Raw genomic sequence first — 18,480 nt, 5'->3', positions numbered from 1 at the left:
GCAGGCATAAATCTGGCAACAAAGGTAGGGGGGGGTTAGATAGGGCCGGGGGGGGTGGGTTAGGTAGGGGAAGGTGCGGGGGCGTGGAAAGAAAGTTCCTTCCGAGGCCACTCCGATTTCGGAACGGCCTTGGAGGGAACAGGCAGCGCGCGCCGCATTCGGCGCGCGCAAGTTGCACAAATGTGCACCCCCTTGCGCGCGCCGACCCCGGATTTTATAAGATACGCGCGGCTATGCGCGTATCTTATAAAATCCTGCGTACTTTTGTTCGCGCCTGGTGAGCGAACAAAAGTACGCGCTCGTGCAAATTTATAAAATCTACCCCTAAATGTAAGTGAATTTTCAGCTGAAAAACTGGGCTCCCAAGTTTGGCTGAAAATAGTCACCTAAATATTGGTGCTTAAAGGTAGATTTTAAAAGCCTTGTGTGTTCAAATATGGCCACATATGCGTGTAAGTGGGCCACATAAGAGTTATGCGAATTTTAAATAGCTGCAAAGGGTGCACGTACATGGAGGATTGTATGCCCAGAAAAAGGTGGAAAGGGGGCGGGGCCAAGACAGATGCACACAACTCCAATTTTCCTCAGCCAGTGTGTATACATTGTTTGTGCCACAGCAGCTTGTTGGGTGCAGGAGTCCAGGGGGAGGGGAGGTGGAGAAAAACTCTTTATAAGGTTCAATCTGATACATGGACCATTGTAAGGGGGCACTTTGATTCAGGGTGAGTTTTCAGGAGGTGGGTTGGGATTTGGGGGGTGGTGTTACAGACACATTCAGAGGTATTCATTGTAAAATTGGCATCATTATAGACCTTATAAGCGATGAAAATTCTAACAAAAGGAGCTGATTTGTACACTGCAGTCTCTGCTAGCTGCATTGTACAAATCAACCCACCTCCCGAAAACTCACCCTGAATCAAAGTGCCCCCTTACAATGATCCATATAAAGAGCCTTATAAAGAGTGTCTCTCTCCCTCTCGTGCCTAACAAGGAGCTGTAGTAATGAGATGCACATAGGCAGCCCTTTTAAAATCTACCCTTTAGCTTTGTGTGAATATCAGCCTCTGTGTGTGGTAAGGCTGTTTAGATTAGGACAGGTGTACAGGAAAATGTGTGCATTTTTAATTACACTCCAGATTTCACCAGCTTTATTGCTGGTACTTTGACTTCCTTTTTAATCAGCTTATTCTGTTAATAAGAATATATTTCATTGTGTAGAAGGCTGCCATTGATATAGCAATAAGTTTAAATGATCTTGCTGGCCTAGTGACAGTTTTTTTTAATTTGAAAAGATATTTTATAATGTAATAAATTTTATGATGTGTCCTTTCTGTTGAGTTATTGTTGCTCACTGAATGGTCTCTCGTAGAAAAAAAGTCAACACCTGGTTCTACAAATCTGTTTGAATTCTGCAGTTTTGTCATTCTGACTCAACACATTCTCTTGTAAAGAAAATTTAGAAAAATCCAAGACTAATCTGCAAATCTGCTCTGGATCCTCAACTTTGTCAATCTGACAAAATCCCGCGTCAGGGTTTTCAAAGAACTCTTTTCCACATAATATTTGAATTTTCTCCAAAGCAGCCTGAAAAACAATAACCAAAACAATTTTCCTAGCAGATCTGGAGAAACATCAGTATTTTGTGTCAGATTTGGTTGAAATGTGCCTGGTTTGAGTTTGACCTCTAATTGATTGCCCATCTGTAATCTCTTGTATTGCATGAGATTGTAAAAAGTGCTGCAGCCATCTGTAAGGAAGCTGTATAAAATGTATATCCTTAGGTGTATGATGTATATGGATTTTGATGTAGTTGTGTACCTAGGAAGAACAATTTTCAAACAGCTCTGTTTAGGTTACTAAGCAATAATGTGATTTGTCAGCAGCTGAATTTGCACTCCCTCCTCTATGGGTACATGCGCTATGAAATAGCACAGGAGTGTTACCTATGCCGCAAAAGGACAGGGGAGGGCAATGTTGCAAGGATTTCACCTTTACAGTTGCTACCTGTGGTATTGAATTTTGAGAGGGGGAAACTGCACAGAGAGTTTCTATTCAACAATTCATTTTCAGCCTGCAAGCAACATGGACATTTTAAAAATTGCTCCCCAAATTATTATTTGTTGGTTTAATAGATCACAGTATTTTACAGACGTAGATCAAATGATGAACAAAAAGATAAATATTCCAAAACATTCTAATATTAAAAGATAACATTTAAAAGAAATGTATATAATATATGTTTATTAAAAAAAATCATAAAGCAATATACAATAAATAAAAATGCCAAAACATAAAACAAATAAATATAGAGTTAAGGATTAAAAAAGATTTTTAAAAATGACAATAATATAAAGCTGGCAACAGATTTAATCAGGTAAAACAAAGAGAAAACAATGAATTAGGACTACTATCAAAGCCTTTTACAAAGGCAAAGGTTTTTAAAAACTTCCTAAATCTAAGATACTCTTTTTCTAATCGGATGGCCTATGGTAAGGAATTTTACAAACTGGGAGCAAGAGAAGAAAAACCTATTTCTCTTGTCCTTTCTAGCTTTTTGCCTCTTGGTGTGAGGGTAGGGCAAGTAATTTTTGCTGTGAGGATCTAAATGTACAGGACGGAAGTCATGGTTGATATTATTTGTTTGTTTCCTATCTTTGCAGAGCTAACTTTTTGCATTTTGTAAGTGCTGCTTAATTTTTTTTCAGCCAGTTTCATTTTAGCCTTGCATTTCACCATAACAGAGGTCAAAATTCAAGAGGAAAAACTGAGTTGTTCTAAACTGTAGAATTATTTTAACCAGCCTTCTGTCATGGCAACCATCTTGCTCCTGAGAATTAGCCAATTTAAATGTCATTTCCTCTAACTAATCAACGCAGAGAGTATCTATGATTAAACACTATAGATTCTGATGACAACAACATGATCTCAGCAGTGGTTGATGGGTGTTACAAGAGAATCCAATGTTTTATGCATTTGCTGAACCTGGCAGTAAGGGATGCCATTAAGCTGAGGGGATGGGAGTAAGGGCATTTTAACCAGATCATGATGAGTGGGCAGCAGCTTGGCAGAAGCAGTGGACCTTTAGACTATTTTATTCAAGAGGTATGTACTAGGGAAGAATTCTATCTATTTCATGATGCTGAGGTTAGCTGAGCAACAGACATTCTGTCATGAGTTGTCTGTGGATGCTGACATAGATTTGGATCACCCGCCTGGAGCATCAAGGTTGGTTATACATGATATAGGTAGTGCATGTTCTAAAGGCTTTCAAGAATGCCATGGAAGTCCTGAGTTTAATGACAGCCACCTTAGGTGAGGTCATCTGGAGGAGATGTTACAAGTTTTCCAGCAGGAGTAGAGAATGGCATCAGAGGTGTTTTTGCAGGTGAACTGCTAGCAGCTGCAACTACAAAATTGGCTCAGACCTATCACCCAGCTTGGGTCCTTACATGCTTGCCTTGTGTGTGACCTAAAGGTGAATGGGAGTATTGTCATTTGACTTACTGGAAGGAACAGCAGAGGACAGTACCCTGCCTCCCCTTCACCAAAATAGATCTTTTCACAAATTTTAGTTATATACCCTGCAGAGCCTTTCAAGATCATAGCCACAGAACCATTGGCATATTGGACAAATAAGGCCACATTCTGGCCCGACCTTGCTGAGGTAGACCAGCATTTCATTTCCTGTCTACCAAACAGCATGTTTAATGAATGGGTATTCTCAATGGTGGAGGACATAATGGGGCAGATTTTCAAAGGGGTAATACCCCCCGAAAACCTGCCCCAAGTTCCCCCTGCGCACGCTGAGCCTATGTTAAATAGGCTCGGCAACGCGCGCAAGTTCTGGGGCTTTCCTGGGGGGCGTTTGGGGGTGGGGCCGCGGGGGTGGTTCTGGCCCAGGGGCATGGCCAAGGCCTCCAAAACTGCTCCCACGCCGGGGAATCGCGCAGCCGGCATAACTCTTCAAACAAAGGTGGGGGGGGGGTGGGTTAGGTAGGGGAAGGTGTGTGGGGGGGTGGAGGGAACGGAGGCAGGCTGCGCGGCTCAGCGCGTACAGGCTGCCGATTTTGCACAGCCTTGTGCACGCTGACCCCGGATTTTAAAGGATACGCGCGTATCTATTAAAATCTGGCGTACTCTTATTCGCGCGGCGTACTTTATTAAAATCTGCCCCAATAAGTCTAAGTTGTTCACAGCAAGCACCAGAACTGGTAGGTAAGTTTGGTCTTCATTGAGATAAATTTCCCTCTACTCAGTTTCACCAAATATCTATGGAACTGATAAGGAGGACTGAGTGTACAGATATATTTACCCAAGATCCACACTTCTTGCCCTCAGCGATTTGCTTTTTTGTCACCGCTGTTGCTGCTGCCTGACTTGCTCCTCCTGCCCTACCTCTCTTTTTACTGGGGTGTTTTAACCCCACAAACATAAAAAGAAAAGAAAAACCTTCTCCTTCCCTGCCTCTCGCTGGATGACTTGAGATCTTATCGCCACTGTTACTATTGCTGTCTGGCCTTCTCCTTCTGTCCTCCCTTTTTCTTGGCTCAGTACCTTATGTTGATGCCACTCTTTTTACTGCCTTTTCCTGCACCTATGCTTTGGGGTATTCATGCCAATATTCCTGAAGCTTTGCCTCTCTCACAGTGCTTTGAAGTGTTCATGCCACTGTTTGTGCAGCTTTGTACCTTTCACAATGACTTTTGTAATGGGTTTGACAGTTATTTGGTTTAGATTGTAAATATTACTACCCTTAACATAAGGCTTGGGGGTAACCTGCACAGAGGAGCAATTACTAAACTAAAACATGGGGGAACCTGCATGGAGTGGCAGTTACTACAATAAGAAGCTTGCTGGGTAGACTGGATGAACCGTCTGGTCTTTTTCTGCCGTCATTACTATATTACTTATCTGTGCCACTGTTTGGCCACTTTGTTCTCTCATGGTGTTGTCGAGTGTTTGTAACTCTTTTTGCCCCACTCTTGGTGACTTAGGGTATTGTTTCATCTGCTGCTGATGCCTATCTACAAATTTATTAAAACTTGGGTGGAAAACCCCAATGTTAAAATCCAAAATAGGATGGAGGCATTGCTTCCTGCATTGACTTTAACAGAAATGACACAAACGCCATACCTTGAGAAATTACATGAATGAAACGACACAAAATGGTGAACAAAATGACACACTTTTTTTTCTTGCACAACCCAAATATGTTATAACGGAGGGTGTAGTTCGTAGCTTAAGATCAGAAACATTTGGTTATTACATAATCCTATTTACCAGTCATTGCTTAAAGTAGCATTGTTTGAAGAGATTTTGAAACGTGCAACATCATGAAATTGGCAATTCCTGGCTGCTAAAAAAACACACAGTTCTCAATTTACCGTACCCTAGTAGGGTCATCTGCAAGTGAATACTAACAGTTTTCCTGAGAGGTCAGCTGGACCCTGTGTCCGGCTGGCCAGGGTAATGTGGGCCCAGGCTCACTCTGCGAGCAGGCCCGGTCCCGTGGCGGGCGCCTCTGAAAGGGAGGGGGGGAGTCAGTTAGGTCAGGCTAGGGTCAGGAAGGTGGAGGGGCTTGGCTAGGGGGAATGTTGCCCTGCGAACGCAGAGCAGGGATTGGCAGGCAGAAGAGCGGCAGTCGTGTTGGCCAACTAGGATTGGTCGGCGAACATGAGGGCAGCTGAGGGGAGGCGGAGTCTCGGGGCAGCGCAGCGTCAGCATTGCATTTCGCCGCAACTGCCCCGAGAGCCGGCCGGCCGTTTTTCCCTCCCACCCACCCTTATATTGTTTTGCTTGTACTTGGTGGTGTTCTTGTTTGTCGCAGCTGGAGGGGAGTGGTGGATGTGCGGATGGCCCGAGCCGATACAGCTTATGCATGGGGTATCTAATAAGATGGAATTATGTGGCAATTTGAGAATGGTGGACAACTGGGGTAGTTGTCGGTTGCAGGCTCCTTGCTGGCAGGCGCCGGGAGTCTCCTGGCCTGGCTCCTTGCTGGTCGGCGGCGGGGGCCCACCGGGTTTGGCTCCTTGCTGGCAGGTGGTGGGGGCCTGAACTCTGTGTGGGCCGATGGACGAGCCGTGTGGCTGGCGAGGATCGTCTTGCTGGAGGAGTGGCGGACGATTGGTTGGTTTTGTTGTTGAAGTTGTAATGTTAATCCAGAGGCTTGGGCCTCCACGTTTATTAAAGCTGCGGCCCTGTTAACCCAAAACATGTTGTCTGCGATATTCATTTGGAGTGTGACAGGGCGGATGCAAACGAGTGATGTCCTGGATGCCCGCATTATCCCGGAGCTGGCATGCAGTGTGCTCATTCCATCATGAGCACATGTTTGCTGCAGTAGGATTTCATAGTGGCTTCCAGTGCAAGTTTGTAGTCATGGAATGGAACTTGGGTGCAGACTGGAGCAGACAGTTGTCCTCTTCTGACCAGCTCAGACAGCTCTAATACCATAGACATTATCTTGTTCAGATCTGTATAAAAATAGCAGTGTTAAACTCGAGCAGTGTACACAACTTTCTGCTTTCCTTTCTCCCTGCTGCCTCTTCCTCTTACCCCCCCCCCCCTCAAATCTCACCCTAGATTCTCAGTATAGTTGCTGTAGAAAATTGAGAGGAAACCTAAGAAATTTAATGCAAAAGAAAAAAAGTCACAGATGTCATGTCATTAGATTTAGACAAGGAAATGTGTATATGTAACATCCAGTAAGGGCATATAAAATAAAAGTCCTGATATCCATGGATTCTTCTAGTGGCACCTGGTCAATTGGTGTAGTAGTGTACTGGCCCCAGAGATTCATGGAATGTAACATCTAGTGAACAGGGTAAAAAAGAAATACAATCAAAATCCTTCCTTTCTGTGACTCAAGACTACTATCCCTTGTACCTTCAATAAAATTTTAGCAGTCTATTCCAATAGTCTTAGTGAGCTTCTAGATCCACAAACCCAAACCCCAAGATTAAATATCTTCAGTTCAACACAATGGGTTTGATGGCTCCAGTGTGAAAGCACTCTATTTACTTTTCTGAGGTAATCAGCAGCAAATCACAAAGAATGAGTCATGGGGTTTCCACAGCTGAGAGAGTTATCCAAACAGCCAGGATATAAAGAAAAAATCCTCTCCACTTACCAGCAGGACTAACAAACTCCATTAGGCCACACAAAACATTTGCACTTCAGGCATTTAATAAAACACCAATGATTACTCACACGTGCACAGAAATTATATTAATCTGAAGAGTTTCCATCCAGCCAGGGAAATTTACTAAAAGTTGTACCATGCTTCCTGATAAGGCTCCAAAAAAAGGAGGAACTAGATGCAGAGGTCTATTGGGATCTCTGCAGAGAGTTTGGCCTAGTGGTTAGAACTAAGCAATACAGAGTAAAGGAATGTATACCATCTTGCCACAGCACCTCCTGTGGTAGCTGCCACAGTGGTTGATTCTTAGGGGTGTAAATGGGGGGGAAAAAAAGTTTAGTTTAATTTTTGTTTTTAGTTTATTTTCATTTTTTTTAGTTTGTATAATTTTTAGTTTTTAAATTTTCTTCATTTTTAGTGTACCCTGTCTCGAATTAGGGTGCGCTGTTTTGAATTAGTGCACACTAAAGATGAAAAAAATGTTGTGGGGTTTTAGCATTTCATTTAAAAAAATGTTTCTGATATTATATATATTGTTTCTAATGAAAGCGCATTCCTATTGATTCCCGCCTCCATATTAGCAGGTTATCCCCAGTTTCAGTGTTGATGTTTTTTTGGAGTTGGAGAAGACGAGGCTGAGTTTTGCAGCTACTCCTATCCTTACTCAGTATTGGCTCAGCACTTGTGCTGAGTAGTTTAGGAAGCAAAGACACCAATACCCAGTGGTTTGTGAAAGGGGTTTCATTGATTTTTGAGTGGTTTTGTCTATGTATGATTTTTGTTTGGATGGAAGATTTGGTCCACCTTTCCTGCTCTAGAGAGAGAGAAGCGGTTTGCAGTTCTTTTGAATCTATCTGATAGAGAGGTCTGTGCCATCAGAGAGAATTTTGGAAGAGGGGGAGTGAATGCCAACTGGAATCCAGAGCTGAAAGGAGAAACCAGAGACTACACAGGAGATTCAGCAAGGGGATCTTGAGGACTGGACTTTTGGGGGATCAAGCAATGGATCCCCAGGGATTGTGTGCAAGGGAAATCCTTAAGGGATATGAAAACCCATGCCTGGCAACCTTATATTCTGTTCATGGGAAGAAGGGGACCCCTGGGAAAGGACTAAGGGACCACACTGAACACAAATCATTTTGATTTTGGTTTATTGCTGCGATTATGGATGTGAAAAGAAGGAAATTTATTTGGTGCCAATTAAATTACATTGAACAAGCTGAACAGTAAACGTTGCTTCTGGAACACCACATACTGTATGTGTCCACCCTGTGTATTGGCACCGGAAAGTTGCAGAAACACAAAGTTTGAGCTACCATCCACAGAAAAAGAGACTGACAGAATGCCACCTTTTGGAGAATTCATGCCAGGATATAGTGGGACTATATGTGGACTAAGCCCTTGTACTGAGTATGCCCTGCCTTCATAGCTACAACTAGAAGAGGGGCTATATAGCCATTGCGATCTAGGAGCTGCCTCTCTGTATGTTGGCATCCGTGGTAAAACCAGTAAGATCCCTTATGGGCAGGTGAGAACCAATAAACCCTGCAGATAAAACAGTGAGCAGGACCCCCTATAAAAAAGCAAAATCTGATCCCCCTGAACTCCACATGGAAAACCAAAGAACTAGAACCCCTCTTATTAGGAATTCAGTGTTATATATCTTCTAGAAGTGACATCTGAAAGTACACTCGCTTAAAAGACACAGAATTCTGTACTGCAGAACCAACTACATAAAATAGTGGTAAAAGTTAAATGCACATCTGACCCTACCTTTAAAAGGTCACAGTTACACCCGTCAGTCACAGACGGCTGTGACCTCATGCTCACCTCCTTTTTCCCTGCACCATCAATCCTAGGAAGAATGATGGCCTCCGCCAACCAACACCGGCGTCCCCGGGACAGCATGGGCGCTGCCAACCGCCATCTTGTCTCCGGAATCACCTAAGGCACGTGCACATGCAAGGGCTTCCTTTGTGTACACGTCATGGCGGGAACCTCGGGGGTGTCCCCTCTGGATGACGTCAACTCGCTGCTGTACTTAAGCTGACCAGCCCTCTGCTGCTACACGCCTCTCTTGGCGTGTGGACGCTCTGGGTACCAGCTCCTCAGGGGCCCTTCCATGTTCCTGGCTATCCACTCCTTGAAGGGCCTTCCTGCCTTGGATATCTACCTAACCCACTTGTCGGGACACTCTCCTGGAACTACCAATTGTGAGTAACTTACTACAGACTTCAACGATACTAGCTTTACTGAAGCTTCTCTGCGGTGTACCCCATGCCTTGGGCCACTACCTTTTCTTCTTCAGTAGAAGTTGTTCCAGTATACCCTGAGCTGCAGGGTATTGCCGCACCAGCTACAAGAACCACTTTTGAGTCCTTCTCCTCAGTCATTTCATCATCATCATCTTCAGTACAGACATCCTCGGCGTACCCCGCTCTGCGGGCCACTACCGGATCTCCACTTCTGAGGTAATCTCTACTCATCTGAAGGGACTTCTTGGTGTACCCTGCTCTGTGGGCCACTACCAGATCTTCACTTCAGTGGTATCACCTTGGGCGTACCCCACTGCTCAGAACTGTACTTATTTGCATCTCCCGCTCTGCTTTTCCTTCATAATAAAGTCTCTATCATACAGCGTTGTCCTATGCCACTGACATCGCACCTACTGATGGTGAGGCTCACAGGGCTCCTCCCTGTGTGCGGAGACACCTCTCATCTCAGCCCAGGGTTCACATCCGTACAAAAATATGTGTCACAATTTGGGGACAAAGGTCACATATGTTGAACTAGCTTCAGAATACCCTTCCTCCCACCCCTCCAGAATTGTTTTTATCTAGTATTACTACTTAATATTTATATAGCTCTACTAGGCATACGCAGCATTGTACAGATACATACACGATCGAGTCCCTTCTCAATGAAGCTTACAAGCTAGATGAGATGTCATAATTTTCTAACAATAACTTAACTATTGCAATAAAATATGTTTAGTGTGGGAAAGTCAAGATCAGGAAGAGTTGGGGTTTTGCATTTGAAAGCAATCTCAAAGAAGTGAATTTTTAAGCAGGACTTGAACACAGCTAGAGCGAGGCAAGATACACCAACTCAGGAAGGTCGTTCAAGGCACTTAACACAAGAAAGAAATGGAGTCTGGAATTGGCAGTGGAGGAGAAGGGCATAGAATTAGATGAAAGCAGCTTGCTCAATGAATGGAGGTCACAGAGAGGATATAGGGGGAAATATGAGGAGAGGTGGCATGTAGGTGCAGAGTGAATGCACTTGTAGGTAAGAAGTTTGAACTGAATGCAGATGCAGATAGGAAGTCAATGTAGGACCATTAAAAGAGGGGGAAACATGGTCATAATGACCCTAGAGGAAGGTATTTTGCAGAGCTGAATTTTGAATAAACTGTAGCAAAGATTGTCTACAGTAGGACCTGTGAAGAGGTGGCTAGGAAAGATTATTGTACCAAAATGTTGCGAAATTAATGTAATCACCTCCAAGAGTTATTCCAAACCATCAGGCGATTATTAAAGAAACAGAGTGATGTACACTCTTCATTTTCTATTGACTGTGAATATTTTCAGTCTAAAATTAGTCTCCAGGCTTCAGTAAAGTTATCAGCTTCTATGCCTAGCCAAAATACATTGGTAGAGCTTACCTCTGGATCAATTTTCACTTCAACTCATTGGCAAATATTCCAAAATTGATTTCTCATTTAAAATCAACTACTTGCTTGTTTGATCAATGCCGTTTTTGGATTGTTTGCTCTCTTAATGGGAGATTTTTCAAAATACTATAAATAAATATAGTGGAAATATGACGCGTTAAGCGCTGCAATAAAAAAGGGGAATGGCAAGGCTGATCGTATTGCTCCCGAGTTGCAAACTTAAATAACACAACACACACCATATGTTATCGCGTGGCGGGGTAAGTCATCACGGTGCTCGTTGTGTCATCGCGTCATGTCATGAATTTTGGCATGTTATTTTTTTCCATATATATTCTGATTTCCTACAGCTGCCACTTTGAAGGTGTGTCAAGGCATGGGTTAGAGGAGAGGAGATGAGAGGTTTAGTGAATTAGTTCTTACAGTGATTTCTGAGTGCGTTATCCTTTACTGTTTTTTCTTGTGTCTACCTTTACCTTTGTCTTTTGTCTATCTTGTGTGAAAGTTTTTGTTTGTCTGGTTTTTCTCTGTCTTTTTGTGTGGAGGAAAGGAGGTGGTGGTGAGGAGGTGTGAGGAATGAAGTTGCGTGGAATGGAGGAGTGAGGAGGGTGAAGATGTGGAGAAGTGAGGAGTAAGGCGTGGAGGAGTGAGGAGTAGTGTGGTGGTCGTGCGGAGGAGTGAGATAGTGTGGAGAGAATAGAGCATGAGAGGCAGGGGGAGCGAGGAGAGGAAGAGGAAGGAGGAGGGCAGGAGTGCTAGGAGGAGGAGGAGTAGGGGTCAGGGACAGAAGTAGAGACAGAGGAGGGGTAAGGGAGTCTGGTGGGAGGAAGATGACAGGGAAGGGATAGACAGTGAGGGCAGAGGGGAGGGGAGTTGGCAGGGCAGGGCCAGGATGGGAGTGGGAGCGAGAGCAGGGCCAGTGCTAGCTTTTTTGCTGCCCTGTGCGAACAATTATTGTGGTACCCCCCTCCCCTCCTCCCACACAAACACTTCATTCAATCTCTGTCTCAGGCCTGCCAAAAAAAGCCCGGTACCTTCCAGCAACCTAAACTTTAAACACTGCCACCCTCTACCCTCAGGCTCTTCACCCCCTCCCCTGGAACCCATTACTGGTATAGCACTATTAGGTGCCCTAAGCACATTTTATACCCTTGCACCCCTACCTCCTGCTCTTGCCATGTACACAATTAAAAATTATGCATTTAAAATAGATTTTACATGAAAAAGAATATTCAAAGAACAGTCTTATGAGGTAAAAGAATATCAAAACAAGTATTTGCATGCACTTCTTTGGTGCCAACCAGAAAACCCTACAAAAAATAGACACTTGGAACCCATATGGCATTAGGGCTACTGTAATGCATGTTAGGGGTGGGCTTGATCCTCAGAAAGCGATGAGTAAATTACAATTAAAATATAATAAACCTCCCACACCAAACAGCTCTAACTGCCAGTATTTAAAATTGTAAAAACCCTACCTATGAAAAGGCAGCACTGCAAATATTACACCAGGCCCTAAAACACCAATACTCCTCATTTTAGGAAACAGAACAAACTAAGATGTTATAAATTCCTACTTGCTAGCAGAATCTCTTATCTCAGTCACACATGCAGAACATAGGCAGACCCTCACCAAATACAGGAAAAAGGAACCATAAAGAATAAATAGAAACATGCAGGCAAAAACTGAATAGGAAAACCACAAGTCAATCTCTATGCAGTGTAACAATGAAAAACAGAAACCATCACCAATCCTCAGACATTAAATAATAAAATCAAGAAATATAATAAATACATTATTCATAATAGTATAAACATACTACAGGGTGGCCCATGAAAAAGTAGCTAATTGGAGGCAGGCTACTTTTCCATGGGTCACCCTGTACTAAAAAGAATATTTCAAAACAGCTGGTGAACAGAAAATCTATTAATTAAAGACTCGTAAACAATTTTTTTAATTTCTCAAATATCAAAAACATATTTCAAAACAGCAGACAAAAATAGCATCCAAAAATTAAATCTAATAAGGATAAAATAATTCATGCTTGCCATACCTGGAAACTTTTGATTTCCAGTCACTCAGATTGTTGTGACTGCCGGACGCATTAGCAGAAAACACCTTCTCTTAGATTGAGTTACTTTGGCTTACATCAGGGAACATTTGAACTTTCAGTCCTAAAAACAGAACATCCCTATTGCGAAAAAACAATTTCAAAATGAAATCACGATCTGACTCAATAGCAAATGTTACAATTAAAGTGGAAGATTCCATTCCTTCTTCTGAAGATTTTTCAAGAAGTAAAGATAAATGTGATAGTTCTAATGGAGGTATAAAGTCCTCATTCTCCTGTGGAGTCTGATAATGTATTAGCAAATAATAAGCCTTCAAAACTGGAGGGAGCAAATTTTCTGAGACGTTCAGATTTTCCATGAAATATCTACACAGGGCTTGATAATGATTGTAAAAGAGTAGTGTCTCCCCATAGTGTTCCTATAGGACTGCTAACACGGTGTTGTACATAGCTTTCCCTAGCTGGCGCCATTTGGCTGGGCAGAACTATCTCTTGGACCCTGTCCTAGCCCTCACATGTGGGCGAGATAGTGGCATAGGTCTGTTTGAACTACAGCAGGGCCTTAAACCTGGAGGTCAAAGGCTCTAGAAATCATATAATATGCAAATGGCTATGAAGCTTAAAGGCACAGGCTGAAGGTTGTGGTTGACAGTTAAAGGTATCAATCACAGAGTTGTCATTCTACTGCCTCATTTCATAGCTAACATCCGTGTGCCTCTGAGGCAATGCACCAATACATCGGATGCATTATGTCACGTGGGCCTGCAAACATCCTGATGACAGCACTGCCTCAGCAGTTTCTGAGCCATTGCTGACATCAGAGTGCTCACCTAGCAGCCCTTCAGTTACAGACTTTAGGAAATAGCATGTCAAAGATTGTGGCATTCCCACACTGTTCACAGGTATTTGCAAGCTACCATACCTATTTGTGGTTGCATGCACCCATACACAGATGCACCTGGCTATACCAACCTATGCTGTCAACTATCATGTTGAGATAGTGACGGCTTTGGCTATTAGTATGTCCTGTTGGTTATGTTTGCTTCTCAGTGAGGTGTTCTAACTGTGTGAAAGCAGGATTGAGAATCAGATGGTTAATGGCTTCACTGTTTTTGGAAGGTCACTTCTGAAATGTCAAGGTTAGAGTATAGTTTCTCCAGACTCTAATTGCACTCACATGTCTGCTAGGAAAAGGTTCCCCTCATTGAACTCAACGCTAAGGTCTATTAGAAGGATTAGAGGATGCAGTGAACAAATCTTTTTAAATGAATAAATAAATTTTGCCTAGCCAGGCCCATCACAGGTAGCCTTTGTCCAATATGGGGCCAGATTTATTAAGGCTTTTCAACCATTTTATGTCTTATGGGAAAAACCCTTAGTGATTCAGGCCCTTGGAGATGTAATGGTGCTGGCCCTTGGCCAGTTCGCTCAGGGCTAGTCATGGTGTGCTGCTATTTGTATGTGCATACCTACTGAGATTATATGCAGAGGAGTTTGTAGCAATAGCTAGTATTTGTTACACTCTCTACGCACTCTGTGGGCACCCTTATTGCACATTGGCAGAGGACTCCTGGGGCGAACAACATGCAGAAAGGTCACTTCCCAAACAGAGTCACCACCTTTCAGGTGTTATAGAGTTTGAGGGCCTTGCTGGTCCACATGCCTGCCATGACTTGTGGGCAATGTGGAAAACTTGCTATGCTGTTGGCTGTGTCTCATGTGTTTTGAATGATGGCTTATGCAATCTCTCAGTTGGTCTTTTGCAAGACATGCAGTTAATGCCACCTGAGAGCTTGTAGGGCCCAGGTCAATACCTCAAAGTGCTGATCATTAGAGATGTGATTCGGCTGAACCTTTTGGTTTGGCCCCCGTTATCGGCCCACCGTGGGAAGTTTCGTTTCCCACGGTTCGGGATGATTTTTTTTTGTCGGCTGCCCCCGAACTGAAAAAAAACAAAACAAAAACACCCCAACCCTTCACATTTAATTAATTACAACCTTTCACCCTCCCGACTCCCCAAAAGTCTTGCCGAAAGTCCCTGGTGGTCCAGCAGGGGTCCCGGGAGCGATCTCCTGCTCTCGGGGCGTCAGCTGCCAGTAAACAAAATGGTGCTGGTGGCCCTTTGCCCTTACCATGTGAGAGGAGCTATCGGTGCCATTAGTCAGCCCCTGTCACATGGTAGGAGCAATGGAAGGCCTATGCCATTTTTTTAAGATGGCACTAGCCGCCCATTGCTCCTACCATGTGACAGAGGCCGGCCAATGGCTCTGATAGCCCCTGTCACATGGTAAGGGCAAAGGGCCACCAGCACCATTTTGATTAGTGGTAGCCTATGGCCTGAGAGGGGGAGATCGCTCCCGGGACCCCTGCTGGACCACCAGGGACTTTCGGTAAGTCTTGGGAGTTGCAATTAAATTTGAAGGGTTGGGGTGGGTTGGGTTTTGGGTTTTTTTTAATGTGCTCTCTCTCCCCCCCTCAAAAAAACGATAAGAAAACCACACGAATTTCGTGGATTTTCCTATCGTTTCGGCACCCCTCCCGAAATGCAACGAAATAGGAAATATCATCTATATTTCCTATTTCATGGCAAACGAATGCACATCCCTACTGATCATATAATGCTTCTGCCAGATGTGTCATGCAGCCAGGTGTAGAGAACCTTCCTTGCGTACTTAGGACCCAGACTCTCTCATTAGCAGGTAGGGATCAGGCTGACACAGACAATCAAGTATGGTTGATGACAAACAGGCCAGGAATAAATACTTTGGCCATGTGTAGGTTCATCAACTGCTGGATGTAGTCTGTATCCAACTTTGGCCCAGCAGATATGTGTGTCAGTTTGCGTCTGGGTGAGTGATGTACTGTGTTAGTCTCTGTCTATATCTGTATCTTTGGGGTGCTGTTGGCCTTGCTGTTCCCTCACTTACCATATCTATGCCTACCCCAGAGCAGGCAGTGTGTGTGCTTCCTTTTTGCACATACTGGCTTGGGACACAAGTGATCCTGTGCTTACACGCTTTAGAAAGGGGTGCCTCAGAGATAATATTGTGAGGTTGGAGAGAAAAAGGCATCATGTGTAGTATTTCAAACTTCCACCTAGGCCTCTCCCTGTTTATTCCTTGGGTTGAGAGGTGGGGGTGCCAGTGTCATACCTCAGATATGCTGTGTCATGTTTATGGATGAGTAGATATCTGCGTGTTGTGTACACCCTTCTCCCCCCCCCCCCCCCCCCCCAACGAGGCTCCTCCACCTAATACCAGGAGTGGGACTAATTGTGCAGTTATTTGTGGGTCAGCATGGTTCCAAGAACGTCAGCTGTCAGGGAGGCAGAGATGTTTCGTGGAGGGAGGGGTTGGGTGATGCTGCTGGTGGTGCCTGAGGCCTGCCAGCTCTACTATTAGAGGCTCCCTTTTTCCAGCCAGTGGAGTACTTCCCCTCTGTAGATCAGATCCTGGATACCACATGGAGGCTGCCACTCCAGGCTGCATCATTGGAGACGTACTTGGTGATCTGTATCCCGTGTCAGGGTAGGCCGACCTCTGTTCTGCCGTATGTAGCTCAATTAATTTCTTATACATAGCTCAAAATGGTGGCACATATCTGCTGTTGATTCTAGGGGACAGGTTAAGCAGGAAACGTTCCCACCATCACTTGTCTGCTACCGACCCTTGCCATTATGCACCTCTGTCTACTTGCAGGCTGCTGGCACAGTGTCTGCTGCTGTGTGACAACGGAGGAGGTGTGAGGGAGTTGTGTATACTAGAGAATCCCCACTGCCCAAGAGCTGACAGCTGTGAGGCCTCCTGTAGCTTGGGACCAGGCCGACTTGCACAGACTGGCTGCCACCCCTGGACTGGCCTGGCTTCTGGATTTGCATAATACCTGTGTTATCTTGGAGAACACTTTTGGCTCTACTGTCTATTGCTCCATTGTGAAGAAGAGGTGTCAGTAAGCCTAAGTGGGTTGTGTTACACACTGAGCCAGACCGAGGACCAGTGAGTAAAAGAAAGATGAGAGAGCTGCAGAGCTAACTCTGCCATGAAAGGAGAAGGGGGGTCTATGAGGGCTTTCAAGCAAAGTAGTGTTCTATGAGGCTTTGACGAAGCTGGCTGCCAGTGGGCATGTTATCCTCTGCTTCTGTGGGTAGATATGGCAGATCCTGGGGTAGATCTGGAAGTTTCTCTATTGGTATACTGTGGCATAGAGCTAAATTATAGAATACACAGCAGAGCAGCACTATGTCACCTTCTCTGGGTGGGGCATACATTAAAGCTCCCCCCGTTTTGTCCAACCAGTGCAATCTACTTTTGAGAACCTCAAAGGTGCATTCTATAACACAGCAGGTGGAACATTATTAATGCCTCATTGTACCTCATCTCTGCCTGTGTGTGGGGAATAGCAACGGGAGTGAGGAGCCAAGGCTGCCACCCAAATCCGGAATCTTCTCTGGCAAAGACAGAATGGCTTCATCAATCGCACTACCATGACTTTGACAGATCACTAGCATCCCACAGCATGCTATACGACAGTTGAAGCTAAGCTGTAGTTTACGATGAGCCTTAAATTCCTTTTGCCAAAACCTAAGTCCATGCATGCTTTTTTGGTTACACTGTAAGAACACTATAGCACTTGCTTTATCTGTGGCTGACCTTCTGGACTGGGAAACTGCATCTGGTGTTGCAATCTCACATGTCTGTCACTCACAACTAAACTAAGGCTACCTGTTTGTGGCACTCATCAAACCCTGAAGCTGACCATCACAGGTACCACACATGTCATAGCTGAAAAACATCAGCCTCATAGTATAATTATGCACGTCACTGATCACTCTGCAGCATGTCTTCCAGAGACACATGTTGGTGTGATCTCACTAAGTGCACATGCTAGGCCCAGTATTGCACTGGCTGCAGCTTCAGTGTTACAAATGTGATGCCCCAGACCAACTGGGCCTGACATCCTAATTGAGCCATCCCTAACAGGGCAGAGCAGATCTGGCATTCCCAGCAGTGTGGAGACTGAAAGGCTATGATGAACCCGCAATATTTAAACATCTCCAAATGGGAGGAATGAAAATGGCAAAGGTTGAAAGTGAGGCATGTAGTGACTGGATGATCCCCCAAAATTAGTGGCAAGTGCATTGTTTGGACACACAACAATTGTTGTGGCAAGTGCATTGTTTGGACACACAACCCCTGTCCAGCATAGGGAGAGAAAGTGGGCCTTGCCCCAAAGTTGTGTAGACCTAACTGTACAAAGCACTTGTCATGTAAGTGATGCAGTGACATCCCCCACCCCCCATGGGTGCCGCTTGGTGCAAACACATAGGCAGAGAGGGAATAGAGAAAGAGGCATCTGTCTTATGTAAAAGCCAGCCATCACCTTAGAGCGGTGGTTCTCAACCTTTTTCCCATTGCGACGCACCTGACGGACCACGCTTACGTGTGTGACGCACTGCTCATTACAATTCACAGTGGAAATAAAAAATAAAGGTCCAGTATTATTTTTATTGTTAAGAATGACACAAGGGAAAAACAAGTACTCTGCCTGAACAGAAATTGCATAAACAGAAAACATCCCATACCAAAACACCAAGT

The 18,480-nt window shown here is 44.4% G+C and overlaps 1 protein-coding gene across 2 annotated transcripts in view; it reads right to left on the bottom strand.

Annotated features, from left to right (window-relative positions):
* Positions 1-5,799: 5,799 nt before the first annotated feature.
* The window catches only part of LOC115087403 (enoyl-[acyl-carrier-protein] reductase, mitochondrial-like), a 72,065-nt gene continuing 59,384 nt past the window's right edge, over positions 5,800-18,480 (bottom strand). For both annotated transcript variants that reach the window (XM_029594546.1, XM_029594545.1), the window contains one exon: positions 5,800-6,476. In XM_029594546.1, coding sequence (XP_029450406.1) covers positions 6,313-6,476 — 164 coding nt within the window. In that variant the 3' untranslated portion in view covers positions 5,800-6,312. The remainder of the gene's footprint in view (positions 6,477-18,480) is intronic.

Source organism: Rhinatrema bivittatum, chromosome 3 (assembly GCF_901001135.1).
Source record: "Rhinatrema bivittatum chromosome 3, aRhiBiv1.1, whole genome shotgun sequence".
Lineage (NCBI taxonomy): Eukaryota > Metazoa > Chordata > Amphibia > Gymnophiona > Rhinatrematidae > Rhinatrema > Rhinatrema bivittatum.
Note: the sequence above shows the minus strand (reverse complement) of the source record. Positions and strands in the feature narration are given on the sequence as shown.